At 45.0% G+C, this 22,343-nt stretch overlaps 1 protein-coding gene across 1 annotated transcript in view; it reads right to left on the bottom strand.

Annotated features, from left to right (window-relative positions):
* Window positions 1-22,343, bottom strand: part of ACIN1 (apoptotic chromatin condensation inducer 1) — a 77,533-nt gene that overhangs the window by 49,485 nt on the left and 5,705 nt on the right. The window contains 2 exon segments of the mRNA XM_070954437.1: window positions 991-1,102; window positions 10,602-10,667. Coding sequence (XP_070810538.1) covers window positions 991-1,102; window positions 10,602-10,667 — 178 coding nt within the window.

Genomic DNA, 22,343 nt, shown 5'->3' with positions numbered 1-22,343 from the left:
CAGGCTGGGTGACTTTGGGCCAATCGACAAGAGAGTGGGAGTTCTAGTCCCGCCTTAGGCATGAAAGCCGGCTGGGTGACTTTGGGCCAATCGCCAAGAGAGTGGGAGTTCTAGTCCCGCCTTAGGCATGAAAACAGGCTGGGTGACTTTGGACCAATCGTCAAGAGAGTGGGAGTTCTAGTCCCGCCTTAGGCATGAAAGCAGACTGCGTGACTTTGGGCCAATCGCCAAGAGAGTGGGAGTTCTAGTCCCGCCTTAGGCATGAAAACAGGCTGGGTGACTTTGGACCAATCGTCAAGAGAGTGGGAGTTCTAGTCCCGCCTTAGGCATGAAAGCAGACTGCGTGACTTTGGGCCAATCGCCAAGAGAGTGGGAGTTCTAGTCCCACCTTAGGCATGAAAACAGGCTGGGTGACTTTGGGCCAATTGACAAGAGAGTGGGAGTTCTAGTCCTGCCTCAGGCATGAAAGCAGGCTGGGTGAGTTTGGGCCAATCACCAGGAGAGTGGGAGTTCTAGTCCCGCCTCAGGCATGAAAGCAGGCTGGGTGACTTTGGGCCAATCACCAAGAGAGTGGGAGTTCTAGTCCCGCCTTAGGCTGGGTGAGTTTAGGCCATTCGACAAGAATGGGAGTTCTAGTCCCACCTTAGGCATGAAAACAGGCTGGGTGACTTTGGGCCAATCACCAGGAGAGTGGGAGTTCTAGTCCCGCGCCTTAGACATCAAAACCAGCTGGGTGTCTTTGAGCCAGTCCCTCTCTCTCACAGCCCAGCCCACCTCACAGGGTTGTTGTTGCGAGGAAAAAGGGAGGAGGAAGCTTTGTCAGATATGCTGGGCCACCACCTTATTGGTAAAAAAATAAGAAAGGGGGGGGAAATACAAATCGATTGATCCATGAAATATAATATTGTCCGTTTGTTGCAAGGTTCATTTTTTTTTTTGCACGCTCGTCGGGAAGGGGAGGGAGGACACGGGAGAAACTCGTGAACTTACTTTCTAGATCGGCGGCCTCCCGGGCTTCCCGTTCCAGACGCTGCCTCAGCAGCTCCTGCTGTTTTTCCAGGTATTGCTTGATGATGCTATTTTGGCTCATCTCCTCTCCGATCTGGGTGGACGCGGGAGAGAAAACAGGCAAGTTAGAAGGAGCCGAAGACCCTGCTTTTCAATCCAACCCTCAGGAAGCGGGTTCTTGACCTCGAGCAGCCGGTTAAGCCCGAACCTTAAAACATTTTAAAGATGGGCGGATTTCAATATTCCGGGAGTGGAAGTCCACGCGTTTTAAAATGCCCATGGAAGAGCGTATTTTGTAGCTCGGGGTTGACATGAGGGGGTGCTTGGTTGCTCTCGGAGATTGGCGGTTTCCTTGCAGACGTTTCATTTATTTATTTATTATTTATTAATTCAATTTGTGTGCCGCCCTTCTCCGAAGACTCAAGGCGGCTCACAATTTATTTATTTTTATTTATTTAATTACATTTTTTTTAACAAAACTTTATTCATTCTTAAAAACATTTAAAACATACAAGTTTCTCTTAGTCAAGAAACAAATTTACATATACAGTACACAACTTCACCTACTAACTAATTTCTATTATTATATATACATATTATACAAACATACAGTGACATACTTCATTTTCTATCCATCTGACAGGGCAGTTTTTAATTATATTAATTTCTTCTAAATTTCATCTCTACCCATTTCCCCTCCTCTGATTTATCCACTGGTACCATCTATTCCATATTGTGAAATATTTTGAGTCCTCCTTGTCCTGTAACTCTAAAGTTAATTTGTCCATTTCTGCGCATGTGTATATCTTTTGTATTAGCTCCTGGTCGGTTGGCAATCGATCTATTTTCCAAAGTTGTGCTACCAGTAATCTAGCCGCCGTAATTATGTGAAGTATTAAATATTTTATATCATTTCTAATGTTCTTTTTAATCATGCCTAATAAAAAAATTTCAGGTTCTAATTCAATTTCGTAATCTGTTATTTCCGCTATCCATGTTTTTATCTTGTTCCAATATTTCTTAATTTCTGGGCAGAGCCACCAAGCGTGGTAAAAAGTTCCCTGTGTTTTTTTGCATTTTAATTACATTTCTATACCGCCCTTCTCCCGAAGGACTCAGGGCGGTGTACAGCCATATTAAAACAAACCCATCACAAAAATTAAAAACCGTTAAAATAATTAAAACAATTTGGCCATTTTTTTTAAAAAAAACCTTAACTAAAACCCCTTTAAAACCAATTTAAAACCTATTAACATTAATTTATTTGGTCAGTCCAGCTTGATTGAACAATAGAGTCTTCAGAGCACGACGGAAGGTGCGGAGGTTGGGGATCCTTCTTATATCCAATATATCCAATATATACAATATATACAATATATACAATGCATTTAAAACAGGGTGGATTTGATTTAAATCGAGTTGATTTAAATCAGAATTTAAATCATGATTTAAATCACTAGTAAAAAGGCTTGATTTAAATCAACTCGATTTAAATCATAATTTTTAAAGAGCAACTGTCATCTCTGCTACTCCTTTGACCCACTGTTGACTCACCGATAGTCCCAGGGTTGCAGAATACACAGCCTCACGCTACATAACTAAGCTCCATTTCATGCGGAATAAACTAAATTATTTATGTATCTTAAATAGAAAACTATCTTACGAGAGATTTTTACCCCCAAAGTTTTTTATTAAAATAAATTCGATAAAAATCAAAAAAATCCGATTTAAATCAAAAAAAATCTGATTTTTTTTTATTTTTTTTTAAAAAAACCATTGATTTTTATCCACCCTGATTTAAAATCATTATAAAAAACATTTAAAAATTAAAAACAATTAAAACCCATTCGCACCATTCATGGCCGGATCTCGTCAGATCGCAAAGCGAGATCAATGGCCCCAGGCCTGCCGAAAAAGCCAGGTCTTCACCGCTTTCCGGAAGGCCAATAGGGTAGGGGTAGTCCGGATCTCAGGAGGTAACTGGTTCCAGAGAGCCGGGGCAGCCACAGAGAAGGCCCTCCCCTGCGGGCCCACCAGCCGACAGGTATCGGATCTCCGGGTCTTTCGCCGTGCCCTAAAAACTTTTCTTTTCCATCAAGCAGGGCTGGCGTGAAACCCCCCCCCCTTTTTTTAGTCTTTTTTTAGTTTTTTAGCTTTTTAAATTGTCAATGGGTTTTAGTTTGAATTGTTTTAAATTTGGGGCAAAGTCATGTAATTCTTTTAATACTTTTAAATTTTGTATTGGTATGTGTTTTAGTTCTGGCTGTGCACCGCCCTGAGTCCACTAGGAGAAGGGCGGTATACAAATTGAATAAAATAAAATAATAAAATAAAATAAAATAAAATAAAATAAAATAAAATAAAATAAAATAATAAAATAAAATAATAAAATAAAATAAAATTAAAATTAAATTAAAATAAAATTAAAATAAAATAATAAATAAAATAAAATAATAAATAAAATAAAATAAAATAAAATAAAATAATAAAATAAAATAAATAAAATAAAATAAAATAAAATAAAATAATAAAATAAAATAAAATAAAATAAAATAAAATAAAATAAAATAAAATAAAATAAAATAAAATAATAAAATAAAATAAAATAAAATAAAATAAAATAAATAAATTGTTTAGCTGACGGGACCCGGAGGAGACCAACTCTGTGGGATCTTACCGGGCGCTGGGAGCTATGCGGTAGAAGGCAGTCTCGAAGATACCCTGGCCCTGAGCCATGTAGGGCTTTAAAGGTAATAACCAACACCTTGAATTGTGACCGGAGACCAATAGAAAGCCAGTGCAGCTTGTGGAGAATTGGTGTAATGTGGGTGTACCTAGGTGCACCCACGACAGCTCGCGCGGCTGCGTTCTGGACCAACTGTAGTCTCCGAACACTTTTCAAGGGTAGCACCTATGTAGAGCGCGTTGCGATAATCTAACCGTGAGATGACGAGGGCATGAGTGACCGTGAGGGAGAGCCTCCCGATCCAAGTAGGGTCACAATTGGTGCACCAGGAGAACCTGTGCAAACTAGGTAACGTTATCAGTGCAAGAAAGGGAGGGGGGCTTGAGAGGAGGAGGAGGAGGAGGAGGAGGAGGAGGAGGAGGAGGAGGAGGAGGGGGTGGGAGGAGGGAGAAGGAGGGAGAAGGAGGGAGGAGGTGGGTGGCTTCCTCGGTGCTTCTCTGAGATTAGTGGTTTTCTTGCAAACGTTTCATGACCCAACTAGGGAACATTATCAGGGCAAGAAGGGAGGGGGGCTTGAAAGGAGGAGGGAGGAGGAGGAGGAGGAGGGAGTAGGCAGGAGGAGGAGGGTGGCTTCCTTGGTGCTTCTCTGAGATTAGTGGTTTTCTTGCAAATGTTTCATGACCCAACTAGGGAACATTATCAGGGCAAGAAGGGAGGGGGGCTTGAAAGGAGGAGGGAGGAGGGAGGAGGAGGAGGGTGGCTACCTTGGTGCTTCTCTGAGATTAGTGGGTTTCTTGCAAACGTTTCATTACCCAACATTTTATTCTATTTTATACAAAGTCAGCTTATTGCCCCCACAAACCGGGTCCTCATTTTACCTACCTCGGAAGGATGGAAGGCTGAGTCAACCTTGAGCCTGGTGAGAATTGAACTTGCAGTAATTGCAGGCAGCTGGCAGCTAAGTGCTACTTTAACAGCAGCAGTTTAGTCTGCTGCGCCACCAAGGCTCCTTATGCTAACTGGTGGCTTGTCCTGGCGGTCAAACCCCTAGTATATAAACAGGCAAGAGAAGGAGGAGGAGAACTAAGGGGGTCCTTGGTGATCTCTGAGCTTGCTTTTTTTCTTGCAGACGTCTCATGACCCAACTAGGTAATACCATCAGTGCTAGAAGGGAGTTTATCCTTTGTTAATACATGAATGGCTTACTCTGTAAGTGTTGCTGGGAATGTTCTTGGTCAGTGATGGCTAACCTTTTTGCCGTCGCGTGCCAAAAGCGCGGGGAGCGTGGGGAGGTCACGCGGGCCCGTGCCCACGCCCGTTATTCAATGCCCCCGTGCCCCCCCCCGCACATGCACGCGTCAATCCCCATGCTCCCTCTTTTGGCATGCAATGGCATAAAGGTTAGTGCTGGGCTCGGTAGGCCTGTTTTTTTGCCCTCCCCAGGCTCCAGAGCCTTTCTAGGAGCCTGGGGAGGGCGAAAATGGCCTCCCACACCCGCCCGGAGGCCCCCCTGGAGGCCGGAAACAGCCCATTTCCCAACTTCTGGTGGGACCGGAAGGCCCGAAAATCAGCTGGCTAGCGCAGACATGCGCGCTGGAGCTCAGCTAGGGCAACGCTCACGTGCCCACAAATTTGGCTCCGTGTGCCACGCGTGCCACAGGTTCGCCATCATGGGTCTAATGTTAATCTTGGTGTTAATCTCTGCTCATCTCGGGGATGAGCTGAATGCTGGTTTTGGACTTTTTCTTTCCATTTTGGCTTTTCGACGGTCTCTTTTGAGGGGTGTGAAGATGTTGCTTATCTCTATGTGCCTGTCGATGGCTGATTTGCCTTGAGGGCCAGGCTGCCCGGAATTCTCTAAGAGTTTTTGGACTTGGTTTGGTCTAGGACAGGGGTCAGCAGCCTGCGGCTCTGGAGCCGCATGTGGCTCTTTCATCCCTCCGCTGCGGCTCCGTGTCACCAGTCAGCTCCACAATTGATAGGGCTTTCAGTTAGGATAGGTAGATGAAAAAGGATGCCACGCTAGGAGGAGATACTATGGTGGGGGCAATCGGACTTCCGGTTGGCTCCGGAATTGAATGGGGGGCTTCCGGTTAGGGCAGTGATGGCTAACCTTTTTGCCATCGCGTGCCAGGAGAGGGGGGGGGCGGGGGAGGGTCGCACGCGCACGTGCCCACGCGCATGCATGCGCAACCCCCTCCCCCCTCCCGTTCCTGGCACATGATGGCCTGGTAGGCCCGTTTTTCTTTCTGACCTGGTTCCAGATCCTCTCTGTGTATCTGGGAAGGGCGAAAACAGCCTTTCCCACTCCCTTGGAGGCCCTACGGAGGCTGAAACGGCCCATTTCCCAACTCTCGGTGGGACAGGAAGTGACATTTTTTGCTGTCCCCAGCCTCCAGAACCTCTCTAGGAGTCTCTAGGAGCCTCTAGGAGCCTCTCTAGGAGTCTCTGGAGACTGGGGACAGGAAAAAACATCACTTCCTGTCCCACCGGGAGTCGGGAAATGGGCCCTTTCAGCCTCCGTAGGGCCTCCAAGGGAGTGGGAAAGGCTGTTTTCGCCCTTCCCAGATACACAGAGAGGATCTGGAGCCAGGTAAGAAAGAAAAACGGGCCTTCCCCACTCCGCCCCCAGAGGCAGGAAACAGCCTGTTTCCCTACTTCTGGTGGGCCCAGAAGGCCCGAAAATCAGCTGGCCGGCGCACGCATGCGCCCCAGAGCTGAGCTGGCGTGCCCACTAATATGGCTCCGCGTGCCACCTGTGGCACGCGTGCCATAGGTTCGCCATCACGGGGTTAGGGCCTTTGTGGCTCTTTGAGTGTTTAAGGTTGCCAACCCCTGGTCTAGTCTAGTGTTAATCTTGGTGTTAATCTCTGCTCATCTCGGGTATGAGCTGAATGCTGGTTTTGGACTTTTTCTTTCCATTTTAGCTTTTCGATTGTCTCCTTTGAGTGGTGTGAAGATGTTGCTTATCTCTATGTGCCTGTCGATGGTTGATATATGGTTGATGGTCCCGTTGCCTGGAGGCCGTGCGGATCTGGAGGGGGGAGAAACAAGCTCAGATCTGGATGGGGAGAAACAAGCTCAACCCCTCCAAGACCGAGTGGCTGTGGCTTCCGGAGTCCCGGTATAGTCAGCTGGTACCATCACTGACAATTGGGGATGAGATCTTGCTCCCCACAGAGAGGGCCCGCAACTTGGGTGTCCTCCTGGATTCACGGCTATCTTTAGAAGATCATTTGACGGCCGTGGCCAGGGGTGCCTTTTATCAGGTTCGCCTGATCCGCCAGTTGCGTCCCTTTCTGGATCGGGACGCCTTGCGTACGGTCACTCATGCCCTAGTTACCTCCCGTATGGACTACTGTAATGCTCTCTACATGGGGCTCCCCTTGAAAAGCACCCAGAGGCTCCAACTGGTCCAGAACGTAGCCACGCGGGTGATTATGGGCGCAGCTCGTTGCGCCCATGTAACACCTCTCCTACGTGAGCTGCACTGGCTCCCGGTGGTCTTCCGGGTGTGATTCAAGGTGTTAGTTATCACCTTTAAAGCACTCCATGCTTAGGACCTGGGTACCTACGAGACCGTCTTTTGCCACCAATAGCCTCCCACCGACCAGTTCATTCTCACAGGGAGGGACTACTCAGGGTACCATCAGTCAAATTATGCCGACTGGCGACTCCCAGGGGGAGGGCCTTCTCTGTGGGGGCTCCAACCCTTTGGAATGAACTGCCCCCGGAGATACGAAATATCCCTGATCTCCGTGCTTTCCGCCGTGCCCTCAAAACCCTGATGTTCCAACAGGCGGGGCTAAACATATGAACATGTGAATGATTTTTTTAAAATGTTATCTAATTCTGGGTTTTATTTAATTGGCCAAACTAAGTAATAATTTGAATTAGCAATTTTATGATGTTTGTGTGTCTATATTTTTCTTGGCTGTACACTGCCTTGAGTCCTATGGGAGAAAGGCGGGAAAGAAAGAAAGAAAGAAAGAAAGAAAGAAAGAAAGAAAGAAAGGCAAGCGACTTGCATATAAACAATCCCCACTCCCTTCTAGTACTGATGAAATTCCCTAGTATGGTCATGAAACGTCTGCAAGAAAGCAACTAAGCTCAGAGAGCACCAAGGACTCCACAGTCATCCATATTCCCTCTCCCTTCTCTCCTCCTCTTTCTCCAACTTTCCCTTCTTCGCCTCTCCCCAAATTCCACTCCCTTCTAGTACTGATAATGTTATCTAGTTGGGTCATGAAACGTCTGCAAGAAAGCAACTAAGGAGCCTGGATAGCTCAGCAGACTAATGCACTGTAATTTAACTCCAGCTGTCTGCAATTAGTAAGTTCGAATCTCGCCAGGCTCAAGGTTGACTCAGCCTTCCATCCTTTCTAAGGTAGGTAAATTGAGGACCCAGTTTGTGGGGGCAATAAGCTGACTTTGTATAAAATATACAAAAGTATGAAGGCTATTGCTTAACGCATTGTAAGCCGCCCTGAGTCTCCGGAGAAGGGCAGCATATAAATCAAATTTAAAAAAAAAAAAAGTTCAGAGAGCGCCAAGAACCTCACACATCTTAAAAAGATTAAAGTTGGGAAACATGGATCTAGAGCAGGGAACTCCAAACTTTTAAGACTTGTGGACTTCTGCAGCCATGCGGTGGAGTTACGGCGAGTTCAATTCCATATGTCTTGAAGTTGCCAAATTTGTAGAACAGCTCTAGAGTGAGGCCTGGTACACTACTCGGGCATGGAAGCCATAGAAGAAGGGATACAAGAGACAGGGTGGATTTGATTTAAATCGAGTTGATTTAAATCACAATTTAAATCATGATTTAAATCACTAGTAAAAAGGCTTGATTTAAATCAACTCGACTTAAATCGTAATTTTTAAAGAGCAACTATCATCTCTGCTACTCCTTTGACCCACTGTTGACTCACCGATAGTCCCAGTGTTGCAGAATATACAGCCTCGTGCTACATAACTAAGCTCCATTTCATGCTGAATAAACTAAATTATTTATATATCTTAAATAGAAAACTATCTTAAGATAGATTTTTACCCCAAAAGTTTTTTATTAAAATAAATTCGATAAAAATCAAAAAAATCCGATTTAAATCAAAAAAATCCAATTTAAATCAAAAAAATCTGACTTTTTTTATTTTTTTAAAAAAAATCATTGATTTTTATCCACCCTGACAAGAGATAACTGGTAATGAAGTCTTCTATTTAGGACCACAAGCAGGCCAAACTCTATGATTCATTTCCATGTCAACTGGGAAAGAAAAGAGAGGGAGGAAGAAAAGGAAGTATGTACTTCTAGGACTGTCTTCTGACGTAGCCTTTCCCAGCAGCACGAAGATGACTCCTCGTCCCAATAAATCCCTTTTATTTCATTTACAGTGAATTCTTCTCCAGCAAAGTCTTTCCTCTCCCGCAGTCTTTCAAGATACTGTATTTTTCGGAGTATAAAACGCACCTTCCCCCCCCCCCCCAAAAAAAGAAAGTGAAAATCTGGGTGCGTCTTATATTTTGAATGTAGCCCCGCCCAGCCTCGCAAACAGAGAATTCAGAGGCTGAAAGAAGCTTCAGAAAAAAAGCCTCAGAAATGAAGCTTCAGAAAAAAAAGCCTCAGAAATGAAGCTTCAGAAAAAAAAGCCTCTGAAAGGCTTTTATCTAAAATAATATGGCAAGCAACAAAAGAAGAATTAGTAAAGGTTCTAACCAGACTAGGCTAACAAATCTGGAGAATGACAACAGATCGGAAGAGGTTAATCTACATACCAATACCCAAGAAAGGAGATTGAACAGAGTGCAGATAGTCCTTCAGTAAAAAAGCCTCTGAAAGAAGCTTCAGAAAAAAAGCCTCCAAACAGAGCTTCAGAAAAAAAGCCTCCAAACAGAGCTTCAGTAAAAAAGCCTCTGAAAGAAGCTTCAGAAAAAAAGCCTCCAAACAGAGCTTCAGAAAAAAAGCCTCCAAATAGAGCTTCAGAAAAAAGCCTCCAAACAGAGCTTCAGAAAAAAAGCCTCCAAAAAAAAGCCTCCAAACAGAGCTTCAGAAAAAAAGCCTCCAAACAGAGCTTCAGAAAAAAGCCTCCAAACAGAGCTTCAGAAAAAAAGCCTCCAAACAGAGCTTCAGAAAAAAGCCTCCAAACAGAGCTTCAGAAAAAAAGCCTCCAAACAGAGCTTCAGAAAAAAAGCCTCCAAACAGAGCTTCAGAAAAAAAAGCCTTTTTTTTCCTGAAGCTCTGTTACGGAGGCTTTCAGAGGCAGAAAAAAAAACAAGGCACAGAGCTCACAACCAACGAACCTGTTGCTAAAGTTCACCTCTGGCAACCCCCTTTGGGGGTATTCCAGGATGCCGATCCACCTGCCAATCACCTTTTTTCTTATTTTCCTCCCCAAAAACTTAAGGTGCGTCTTATACTCCGAAAAATACGGTAGTTCACTATTACCGACCTTTATTAGGCTTGGAGAGTGGCCAGGCTGATATCTTTCAGACGCCGCAATATTTGGCAAGAATACAGGAATGAACTAATTGTCTCCTGCAAACTCCATTCCCCTTTCGCTCCTCTAGTATTCCCTATGGAAGAGGCCATTCATCATCCACCTGTGGCCTTACTCCTGAGTCGACCCTTGTTCTTTAGCTGTTCCCTTCGTCTGGCAACTCTGCGGATGCTCACACTGGGAACAGGCTCCAGGTGTTTGTCTGCCTCATTGATGTCTGACTCCGAAGGCAGCTGATAACTGGCATACGGCCCTGGCCCCCTCTCTGCCTCCGACGCAGAGTCTTCCCCAGACTCCAGGACCGGCCCATGTTCCTTCCCAACCTGCTCACTGTCCGAATCCGCTGGCCGCTGGCGGGCCACAACAGACTGGCTCAACCATAGACAAAGGATGGGGCTGGCACGTCTTACCTGGGAATTGGGTTGGAAGGTGGTGTGGGGGGTTGAATGCTTCTGTAGGTTTTCGAGCATCAGGGCCTACAAATGAAAGAGAGGAAAGGAGATTAGAGAAGGTCTCTAGAACGCCCTCACCAAGTCCAAGTTCTGAACTCATCTCCCACTTACAGGATGGCTTACACAATAAAGTCGGAGGCCTTTTAGTCCAACCCCCTGCTTAAACAGGAGACCCTACACCATGTTCCAGACACCTGGCTGTCCAATCTCCTCTTAAAAACCTCCCGTGTTGGGAGCACCCACCACTCCCGGTGGCAAGCTGTTCCACTGGTTAATTTGTTCTCACTCTTAGGCAATTTCTCCTTAATTCCAGGTTGCTTCTCTCCTTGATTAATTTCCATCCGTCATTTCTTGCCTTGCCTTGTGGTGCTTTGGAAAATAAGTAGACCCCCGTCTTCTTTGGGGCAGCCCCTCAAAGTACTGGAAGACTACTATCATGTCACCCCTAAGTCCTCCTTATCTCAAGACTGGCCAAACCCAATTTCTGCCACCGTTCTTCACACACTGAAGTCTTCAGGTCCTTAATCATCTTAGTTGCATCTTTCGTTGGGGGAACCTACCCTGAAGGTTATTAAGCAAGACCTCTCATCTCTTGACTTATTAGGACAACGTAGAGGGACTTTAGCTGTGTTCTGACCTAGGCTTCCTGATATAGTAAAAAACACACAATTAGTTCCCAACCCCCCCCCTTTTTTTTTATTTTAACGGCTGTGAATTCCTTTCATTCACAGCCCGTGCTGAATCACCAAGAGTTTATAAATAGTCCAACAGAAGTCTGCCACAGTCCTTCGGATAAGGCTGGTAAACACCCACCTTTATCTCCCTTGACACGCTGCCAAAGACCTAATTGGCAATTATCAAAAGATAATTGTCAAAAACGGAGCTTCAAAGTACAAACCGACATCATCCACAACGTTGCTTCCTGCAAAGGGCCACGTGCCTTTGCTCTTCCTTTATGTCTTATGGGAGGGGCTAACCATCTCCAAGCCTTACTTCCGAGTCGTCCCTTTTGTTTTAACTGTTCTTGCCTTCTGGCAGCTCTGCACATGCACGCACTAGGAACAGGCTCCCCCTGTTCCTCTACCTCTCTGATGTCCGACTCTGGAGGCTCCGGAGTCCACACATAGAGTCCACAGAGCCTGTAGTACAGTGGACTAAAAGCACTGTTATTAACAACTGCTGCTTGCAATTACTGCAAGTTCAAATCTCGCCAAGGCTCAAGGTTGACTCAGCCTTCCATCCTTTCAAAGGTAGGTGAAATGAGGACCCAGATTATGGGGGCAATAAACTGACTTTGTATAAATATACAAAAGGATGAAGGCTATTGCTTAACACATTGTAAGCCGCCCTGAGTCTCCGGAGAAGGGCGGCATATAAATTAAAGCAAAAAAAAAAAAAAAAAAACACCTCCCAGATGGCCCTGGCCCCATCTTTGCCTCTGACGCCGAGCCCTCGTCCGAGCCTTTCCCAGATTCCAGGACTGGCCCATGTTGCTCCCCAGCCTCCTCACTGTCCGACTCCGCTGCCAGCTCCGCAGGCTGCTGGCAGGCCACAACAAGCTGTAGTAATTCTCGGTCCTTAAGGCAGAACCATCATCAAACAAACATCTCCTTTTAATGGCCATTCAATTCGCAGCGAGGAGCTCGCTCAATCGGCCTCTTTAGTAAAACACCAATCACTTTACTCCAAGTTGACTGATCTGTCTGAGAATTACTCTTGGGTTTTGGTTGTTGTTGGGTTTTTTTTGATATGGCCTTGACCCAGATCTACCACGTTCCTCTGCCAACCAGGAATGGGCACCCCAAAGTTTCTGATTTAGATAGATACCCCGAAAATAAGACCCAACTGGAAAATAAGCCCTAGTATGATCGTAATATTTACGGGACTGCCTCCTGCCGCAAACAGCCTCCCACCGCCGGTACACTCTCACAGAGAGGGACTCCTCCGGGTGCCGTCGGCCAAACAATGTTGGCTGGCAGCCCCCAGGGGGAGAGCCTTCTCTGTGGGGGCACCTACTATCTGGAACGAGCTCCCCCCGGAGATACGGAGGATCCCCGATCTACACACCTTCCGCCGCGCTCTCAAGACCTTTTTATTTCACCAGGCTGGTCTGGCCTAACCTCTCCCATTCTCTTTTTAATGTAAATTTTAATGTAAATTTTTAATTTGTTCTTAACCTGGGGTTTTAAATTTGTCTTGGGCTAAATTGATTTAATTCGATTTTACTTCTGCTCTTAAATTTTTGTATTCTATGTGTTTTATTTTGTGCCTGTTCACCGCCCTGAGTCTTTCAGGAGTAGGGCGGTATATAAATCAAATAAAATGAAAATGAAAAAAAAAAAGCCCTACCCCAAAAATAAGGCCCAGTTAAGATCGTCAACCAGACGGAGGTGTTTAGTACTATATTTCCCCCCAAAATAAGACCTAATCGGAAAATAAGCCATAATGTGTCTTTTGCAGGAAAAATAGTATGACCCAGTCCTATTTTGGGGGAAACACAGTAAGTAGGTAGGTAGGTAGGTAAATCAGAAACTTTGGAGTGCCCATTCCTGATTGGCAGAGGAACGTGTAGATCTGGGTCAAGGCCATATCAAAAGTTAATTTAGGGAATTTATATTGCCGCCACATGGTGACTCAAGGTCTCTATCTCTCTATCTCTATCTCTATCATCCCTATCTCTATCTCTATCTCTATCTCTATCTCTATCTCTATCTCTATTTCATCACCTCGTACTATACAGGTAATCCTCGCCTTACAACCAGAACGGAGCCCGAAATTTCTGTTGTTAAGCGAGACATTTGTCAAGTCGAATTTTTTTCATTTTACGACCTTTCTTGAGGCAGTCGATAAGTGAAGTCACGGCAGTTGTTAAGTGATTAACACGGTTGTTAAGTGAATCTGGCTTTCCCCCATTGATTCTGTTTGTCAGAAAGTCGCAAAGGGGATCGCATGACACCTGGACACTGACAACCGTTGTAAATATGAGACAGTTGCCAAACGTCTGAATTTTGAGCGCGTGACCGTGGGGATGTTGCAACGGTCGTAAGTGTGAAAAACAATGAGTCCCTTTTTTTCCAAGGAGAATCCAAGACCTCGGTGCCTTCCGCCGTGCCCTTCAAACTTTCTTTTTTCAGCAAGACGGGCTGGCTTAATATATTTTTTAACATATTTTTAATTGGTTTGTTATTTTAAATTGGGGCCAAATTAATATATATCTTTTTAATTGTTTTTAATGTTTGTATTGTATGTTTTTATCTGGCTGTACACCGCCCTGAGTCCCTCGGGAGAAGGTGCAGTATATAAATTTGAAATAAAATAAAAAGAAAAAGAAAATGCTGTTGTAATTTCGAAGTTGTAACTTTGAATGGTCATTAAATGACTGTTGGAAGTTGAGGACAATCAAACCAAATTTGAAATGTAAACTTGATCAGAACCGATCCTGTTTGGGAGAAATTGGCTATGGCACATCCCTCCATCTTTCACACAACCGACCTTTATCTAAACTTTTCAGTTGTGGTTTTAAGAGTTAAAGCTCAGCGGCAAAGCCACACACAACGCACTGATGAAATAGGACAACTCGCCACGGCCAACTCGCTTCCGGGCAACTCATCACAACCAAGTCAACACGACGAACTCGCTGCAGGACAACTTTCCACAGGACAACTCACCACAACCGACTCATTTCTGGGCAACTCATCACAACCAATTCAACACAGCCAACTCAGCACGGCCAACTCTCCACAGGATAATTCGCCATGACCAACTCACCAAGGCCAACGCACTTCCGGGCAACTCATCATAAGCAATTCAACACAACCAACTTGCTGCATGGAGGACAACTCACCACAGGACAATTCGCCACGGCCAACTCACCACGGCCAATTCGTATCTGGGCAACTCATCACAACCAATTCAACACAACCAACTTACTGCATGAAGGGCAACTCTCCGCAGGACAATTCGCCACGGCAAACTCACCAAGGCCAACTTGCTTCCGGGCAACTCATCACAATCAATTCAACACAACCAACTTGCCACAGGACAACTCACCACGGCCAACTCGCTTCCGGACAACTCATCACAACCATTTCAACACGGCCAACTCAGCACGGCCAATTCTCTGCAGGACAACTCGCTGCCGGACAACTCACCTCAAGACAACTCGTCACGGCCAACTTGCTTCCGGGTAACTCATCACAACCAATTCAACACGGCCAACCTAGCACGGCCAACGCTCTGCAGGACAAGTCGTCTCAAGACAACTCGTCATGGCCAACTTGCTTCCGGGTAACTCATCACAACCAATTCAACACCACCAACTCAACATGGCCAACTCTCTGCAGGACAACTCGCCACAATCAATTCACCACGGCCAACTCGCTGCAGGACAACTCACCTCAAGACAACTCGTCATGGCCAACTTGCTTCCGGGCAACTCATCACAACCAATTCAACACGGACAACTCAGCACGGCCAACGCTCTGCAGGACAACTCACCTCAAGACAACTCGTCATGGCCAACTTGCTTCCGGGTATCTCATCACAACCAATTCAACACCACCAACTCAACATGGCCAACTCTCTGCAGGACAACTCGCCACAATCAATTCGCCACGGCCAACTCGCTGCAGGACAACTCACCTCAAGACAACTTGCCACAATTAACTCACCATGACCAACTCACAGCCAACTCGCTGCCGGACAACTCACCTCAAGACAACTCGTCATGGCCAACTTGCTTCCGGGCAACTCATCACAACCAATTCAACACGGACAACTCAGCACAGCCAACTTGCTGCAGGACAAGTGGCCTCAAGACAACTTGCCATTGCCAACTCGCTTCCGGGCAACTCATCACAACCATTTCAACACGGACAACTCACTGCAGGACAACTCACCATGGCCAACTCGTTTCCGGGCAACTCATCACAACCAATTCAACATAGCCAACTTGGCACAGCCAACTCTCTGCAGGACAACTCGCTGCTGGACAACTCATCTCAAGACAACTCGTCATGGCCAACTTGCTTCCGGGTAACTCATCACAACCAATTCAACACCACCAACTCAACACGGCCAACTCGCTGCAGGACAACTCACCTCAAGACAACTTGCCACAATTAACTCACCATGACGAACTCACGGTCAACTCACTGCAGGACAACTCGCCATGGCCAACTTGCTTCCGGGCAACTCATGACAACCAATTCAACACGGCCAACTCAGCACGGCCAACTCTCTGCAGGACAACTCGCCTCAAGACAACTCGTCACGGCCAACTCGCTTCCGGGCAACTCATCACAACCATTTCAACACGGCCAACTCAGCACAGCCAATTCTCTGCAGGACAACTCGCTGCCGGACAACTCACCTCAAGACAACTCGTCACGGCCAACTTGCTTCCGGGTAACTCATGACAACCAATTCAACACCACCAACTCAACACGGCCAACTCTCTGCAGGACAACTCGCCACAATCAATTTGCCACAGCCAACTCGCTGCAGGACAACTCACCTCAAGACAACTTGCCACAATTAACTCACCATGACCAACTCACGGTCAACTCACTGCAGGACAACTCGCCATGGCCAACTGCTTCCGGGCAACTCATGACAACCAATTCAACACTGCCAACTCACCACACCCAACTCTTTGCAGGAGAACTCGCCATGACCAACTCGCCACAAACAATTCACCACAGCCAACTCACTGCAGGACAGCTCACCACAACCAACTCACCACGGCCAACTCACCTCAAGACAACTCGTCACAATCAGATCGCCATGACCAACTCACGGCCAACTCACTGCAGGACAACTCACCACAACCAACTCGCCAGGGCCAACTCTCCACAACCAACTCCCCATAGCCAATTCGCTGCAGGACAATTGTATTTACTTCTATTTACTTCTATTTACTATCTACTTGCGAGACCGACTTCTGCCACCAATAGCCTCCCACCGGCCAGTCCGCTCACAGAGAGGGACTCCTCAGGGTGCGTCGGCCAAGCAATGTCAACTGGAGAGCCTTCTCTGTGGAAGCTCCTGCCCTTTGGAACGAACTGCCCCCGGAAATACGCAAGATCTCCGACCTCCGTGTGTTTCGCTGTGCCCTTAAGACCCTACTGTTTCTTTTTTTATTATTATTTTTTATTATATTTTTATTGTCAAAGAATAACAGAAAGGAAAAAAAATCAATACAAAAAATCAATAGTAAGGAAAGTAAGTAATAGTAAGACCCTACTGTTTCACCAGGCAGGGCTAACTATTAATTATTTTAAATTGGGAGTTTTAAATTGGGGGTTTTAATCCGGGCCGAAATTGTGTAATTTTTTAATAATTTTAAATTTTGATATTTGTATATTTTTTGTTTTAAAATGGCTGTACACTGCACCGAGTCCTTCGGGAGAGGGCGGTATAGAAATATAATAATAATAATAATAATAATAATAATAATAATAATAATAATAATAATAATAATAATAATAATAATAATAATATTTCATTATTTAAAATAAACAATTTTTTTTAAAAAAAATTGCCATTCACATTTCATTCTGTCCCCTCCTTTTGCATCCTGTCTTCAATGATTCTATTCTACTATTTCTTTGAGATTAGAGTAACTCTTCTCCTACGGCGAGTCCGCTCACACAGAGAGGGAGTCCTCAGGGTGCCGTCGGCCAAGCGAGTTGTTGCAAGTTGTCGTAGACTCCACACTGAAGTGTGTGAATACGGCACTAAGGAAACATACTGGCTGCCCAAAGTATCTTTTGCCATGCAAGAATGCAGTATTTTGTTTTTGTTTCTGCAGGAGCTGTTAGGAAGCCACACCGGCAGTCCTCGACTTACAACAGTTCATTTAGTGACCGTTCAAAGTTACAACAGCACTGAAAAAAAGCGAGTTATGGCTGTTTTTCACACTTACGACCGTTGCAATATCCCCACGGCCCACCTGATCAAAATTCAGATCTTTGGCAACCGATTCATGCTTATGACGGCCGCAGTGTCCAGGGATGATGTAATCGATCCTCTTTGGCGACCTTCTGACAAGCAAAGTCAAGGGGGAAGCCTGATTCACTTAACAACCGGGTGACTCACTGAACAACCGCAGGGGTTCACTTATTAACAGCTGCGGCAGGAAAGGTCGTAAAAGAGGGGGAGGGCAAACTCACTCCGCAAATGTCTTCCCTTAGCAACGGAAATCTGGGGCTCGATTGTGGTCGTAAGTCGAGGACGACTTGCGTCGGACAAGCGTGGCCTGCTTAGCTGCGCGGCAACCTTGTGAGGTAAATCACAACAGCAAACATTTCAAGGAGGGAGACGGAAACCAAGACACGGCAACTCATTCCGGCACTCCTCGAGTTACGTCCATTCGTTTTAACAGCAGGTCGAAGTTCTGACGGCCTCAGAAAAATCAGACATAGGTCCCATCCTCAAAGTTGTGACCGTCGCGCACGCGCGCGCACACACACACACGGACTGCAATTCGTACGTTTGGCAACTGGCTCACATTTATGACGGTTTCAGTGTCTGCCGGTCGGGGGATCATGATTTGGTAGCCTCCCTAACCAGCTTCCAACGTACAAGGCCAATCGGACAGGCCAGACTCACTTAATGACCGTGTGATTCATTTAATGACCATGTGATTAGTTTAATGGCTGCGGTGATTCACTTGACAGCTGTGGGAAGAACGGTCGCAAAATCAGGTCCGGCCCAGTGAAGACTCTCTTAATGACCGCATTGCTTAGCGACTGAAATTCCAATCCTAATTATGTTGTAAATTGAGGACTATCTGTTTAAAAAAAATAATCTGCCATCAAATCAAAAGGCCGCTTGTATTTCCAGGAAACAACATTCACAAAACGAAGTATGGGGATCAGTTACCTAGACAGGTGGTCCTCGACTTACAACCGTTCCTTTAGTGACCGTACGAAGCGACAAAGACACTGAAAAAAGGGATTTATGGCCCTTTTTTTTCATACTTACGACCGTTGCGGCACCCCCCATGGTCACGTGATCAAAATTCAGACGTTCGGCCACTGACTCATCGTTGTGACGGTCACAGTGTCCGGGGGGGGAGGGAGGGATTCATGCGATCCCAATTTTGCGACCTTCTGGACAAGCAAAATCAATGGGGAAGCCTGATTCACTTAACAACTGGGGTGAGAAAGGTCGTAAAACGGGGGCCAAACTCACTCCGCTAACGTCTTCCCTTAGCAACGGAAATCTGGGGCTCGATGGTGGTCGTAAGTCGAGGATAACCGTATCCTGCCTAACTGCGTGAGGTAACTTGTGAGGTAAATCGCAATAGCAACCTTTTCAAGGAGGGAGACTGAAAGTGTGGAGAAAGCCAGATTCACTTAACAACTGGGTTACTAACTTAACGACTGCAGGGACCGACTTCAACAAACGTGGCAAGAAAAGTCGTAAAACAAGGCAAAAGCTCATTGAAGTGTCTTGCTTAGCAACAGAGATTTGGGGCAGAACTGTGGTCGTAAGTCGAGGACTACCTGTACAGCAGTGCTTCTCCACATACAGGCAGGGACGTATTTACTAATTTAATTTTTATTGATATAATTTTTTCAAAGTGCTTGGTGAACAGTGTATTGTCTGGGTCAATATACTTTACACACAATTCTAATAGTGATAGTAGCATTTAAATATACATAATCATAATCTTTCAATTATTCATAATAGAACATTAAAATCCTTATATATCTCTTGTTTCCCCGAAAATAAGACCCAACCGGAAAATAAGTCCTAGCATGATTTTTCAGGATGTTCGTAATATAAGCCCTACCCACAAAATAAGCCCTGGTTAAGATTGTCAGCCAGATGGATGCGTTTAGTACCGCATTTCCCCCAAAATAAGACCTAACCAGAAAATAAGCCCTAATGCGTCTTTTGGAGCAAAAAATTAATATAAGACCCAGTCTTATTTTTGGGGAAACACGGTACACAAATGTTAGAAGTTCTTCTAACATTTCTTTTTTTTAATTTGATTTATATGCCGCCCGTCTCCGGAGACTCAGGGCAGCTTACAATGCACTAAGCAATAGCCTTCATCCTTTTGTATATTTATACAAAGTCAGCTTATTGCCCCCACAACTGGGTCCTCAATTTACCTACCTTAGAAAGGATGGAAGGCTGAGTCAACCTTGAGCCTGGCGAGATTCGAACCTGCAGTAATTGCAGGTAGCTGGTCTTAATAACAGGGTGCTTTAGACCACTGTACTACCAAGGCTCATTTGTCCATACATAGCAATTATAATGTTCTATTATATTTCAGTATACGTAATGCTCAGAGGTGGGTTTCAGCAGGTTCTGACCAGTTCTGGAGAACCGGTAGCGGAAATTTTGAGTAGTTCAGAGAACCGGTAGTAAAAATTCTGACTGGCCCTGCCCTCATCTATTCTCTGCCTTCCGAGTCCCAGCTGATCGGGAGGAGGAAATGGGGATTTTGCAGTAATTTTCCCCTGGAGTGGGGTGGAAATGGAGATTTTACAGTATCTTTCCCCTGCCATGCCCACCAAGCCACGCCCACACCAAACCACGCCCACCAAGCCACGCCCACAGAACCGGTAGTAAACAATTTCAAAACCCACCACTGATAATACTATTTTCCCAATTTCTACTTTCTACTTTTTTCTAATACTTAATAAAATAACCACCATATTAAAAAAATATTCTGTATCTATCCATCATCTCTTGCCCGTTTTAGAATTTCAACTCTTATTAACTTTTTAGTGAATCTTTCAAAGCAGGGACAGATTTAATGGGTTCGCATGCTTGCTTACGCCATTGGTTATTGATACCAGAACAGCGAAAGACACAGGCCAATATCGAACAAACCAGGTTACCCTGGAGAACTACAAAAGACTCATATTTTTTTTTCCAGTCTGTAAACTCCTTAAATAATCCTAAAGCATACATACTTTTATATCCTTAATATACCCTAACTTAAGAGCATTTTTGTGAGGATAAAACATTGTGGAGCAAAGCCGTAGAAAAATGCAGTAAAATCTGTTTCGGGGCATTTTTGAATGGCTATGAATTTCTGTACATTGTTAATTCAAAATATTTAATACCGTTTCTTGGCTGAAAATCAGCAGCGCTAGAATAGGGAAAAAACGCCGCGGAACAGCAGAGAATGCAGGGAGTCAACTTAGGACGGTTCCATTTAGTGACCGTTCAAAGTTACAACAGCGCTGAATGGCGGGACTTATGACCGTTTTTCACAGTTACGATGAGATTGAAAAATTCAGATGCTTCTACAAGTTTCCCACCTGCACACCTGAAATTAGATCTGCAGTAACGGCTGCAAAGGTAACTAACCTACTACCACCCTGGTCCAAAATTATTATTTCTCAGTGTAACATACAGGGAATCCTCGATTTACGACCACAGTTGCCCCCCCCAAAAAAATTTCTGTTAATGAGGAAAGCAGTCGTTGAGCAAGCTTCGTCCCGTTTTACAATCTCTCTTCCCACAATTGTTCAGGGAATCGTTGCGGGTTTTTTAAAGTTAGTAACACAATTGTTAAAAGTGAAAAATCTGGCTTTCCTCATTGCCTTGGCTTGCCAGAAGATTGTAAAAAAAAAAAAAAAAAATCTCATGATCCTTGGACACCGTCTGCAACCGACATAAATACATACCAGTTGCCAAACGTTTGAATTTTGATCGCCATGATCCTCAGGTGCTGCCAAGGTCCAAAGTGTGAAAAATCCTCCTAAATCAATTTTTTTCCAGCGCCGTCGTAACTACAAACGGTCACTAAACGAATGGCTGTAATTTGAGGACTACCTGTATACAACATCTAATCCCTCTCGTTGAGAGATGTGAGGCCGATTGTTGTCTCTATCACACCACACCTTTTGTTCATGACCCAAACACCTCAAAGCCTAATAACCTGTTTCCCCGAAAATAAGACCCAACTGGAAAATAAATCCTAGCATGATTTTTCAGGATGCTCGTAATATAAGCCCTACCCCCAAAATAAGCCCCGGTTAAGATTGTCAGCCAGATTGGATGCATTTAGTACCATATTTTCCCCCCTAACCAGAAAATAAGCCCTAATGCATCTTTTGGAGCAAAAAAATTAATATAAGACCTGGTTTAATTTTCGGGGAAACACGGTACCTGATAAACCATGATTCAAATCAAGCCAGCTTTTCTCCAATCGAAGGCAAAAGAGCAGCTCTGCTAAAAACTATGAGTCTTTTAAGTTCCACTTTCCCTGATCCACAGGGATTCCTCCAAGCCAACATAGATAGGCAGTCCTCGACTTACAACAGTTCGTTTAGTGACCGGAAAAAGAAAAGGACTTGTGACTGGTTTTCAAACTTATGACATTTGCAACATCCCCATGGTCCTGTGATCAACATTCCGATGCCTGGCAAACTGACTCGTATTTATGACGGTTGGAAAATCCCAGGGTCACGTGATCGCTTTTTGAGACTTTCTGATGAGCAAAAAATCAATGGGAAAGCTAGATTCACTTAACCACCGTGTTACTAACTTAACAACTGCCGTGATTCACTTAACCATAGTGGCAAGGTCGTAAAATGGGGCAAAACTCACTTAGCAAATGTCTCGCTTAACGACGCAATTTTTTGGGCTCAATGGTGATCTTACGTCAAGGGCTGCTTATACTTATTTCTTAACATTTCTATTTATTTCTCCAGAGAGTATTAGTCTACC

This window comes from Pituophis catenifer, unplaced genomic scaffold (assembly GCF_029215685.1).
Source record: "Pituophis catenifer annectens isolate HBS135680 unplaced genomic scaffold, rPitCat1.0.hap2 SCAF_15, whole genome shotgun sequence".
NCBI classification, from domain to species: domain Eukaryota; kingdom Metazoa; phylum Chordata; class Lepidosauria; order Squamata; family Colubridae; genus Pituophis; species Pituophis catenifer.
This window is presented reverse-complemented; position numbering and strand designations above follow the sequence as displayed.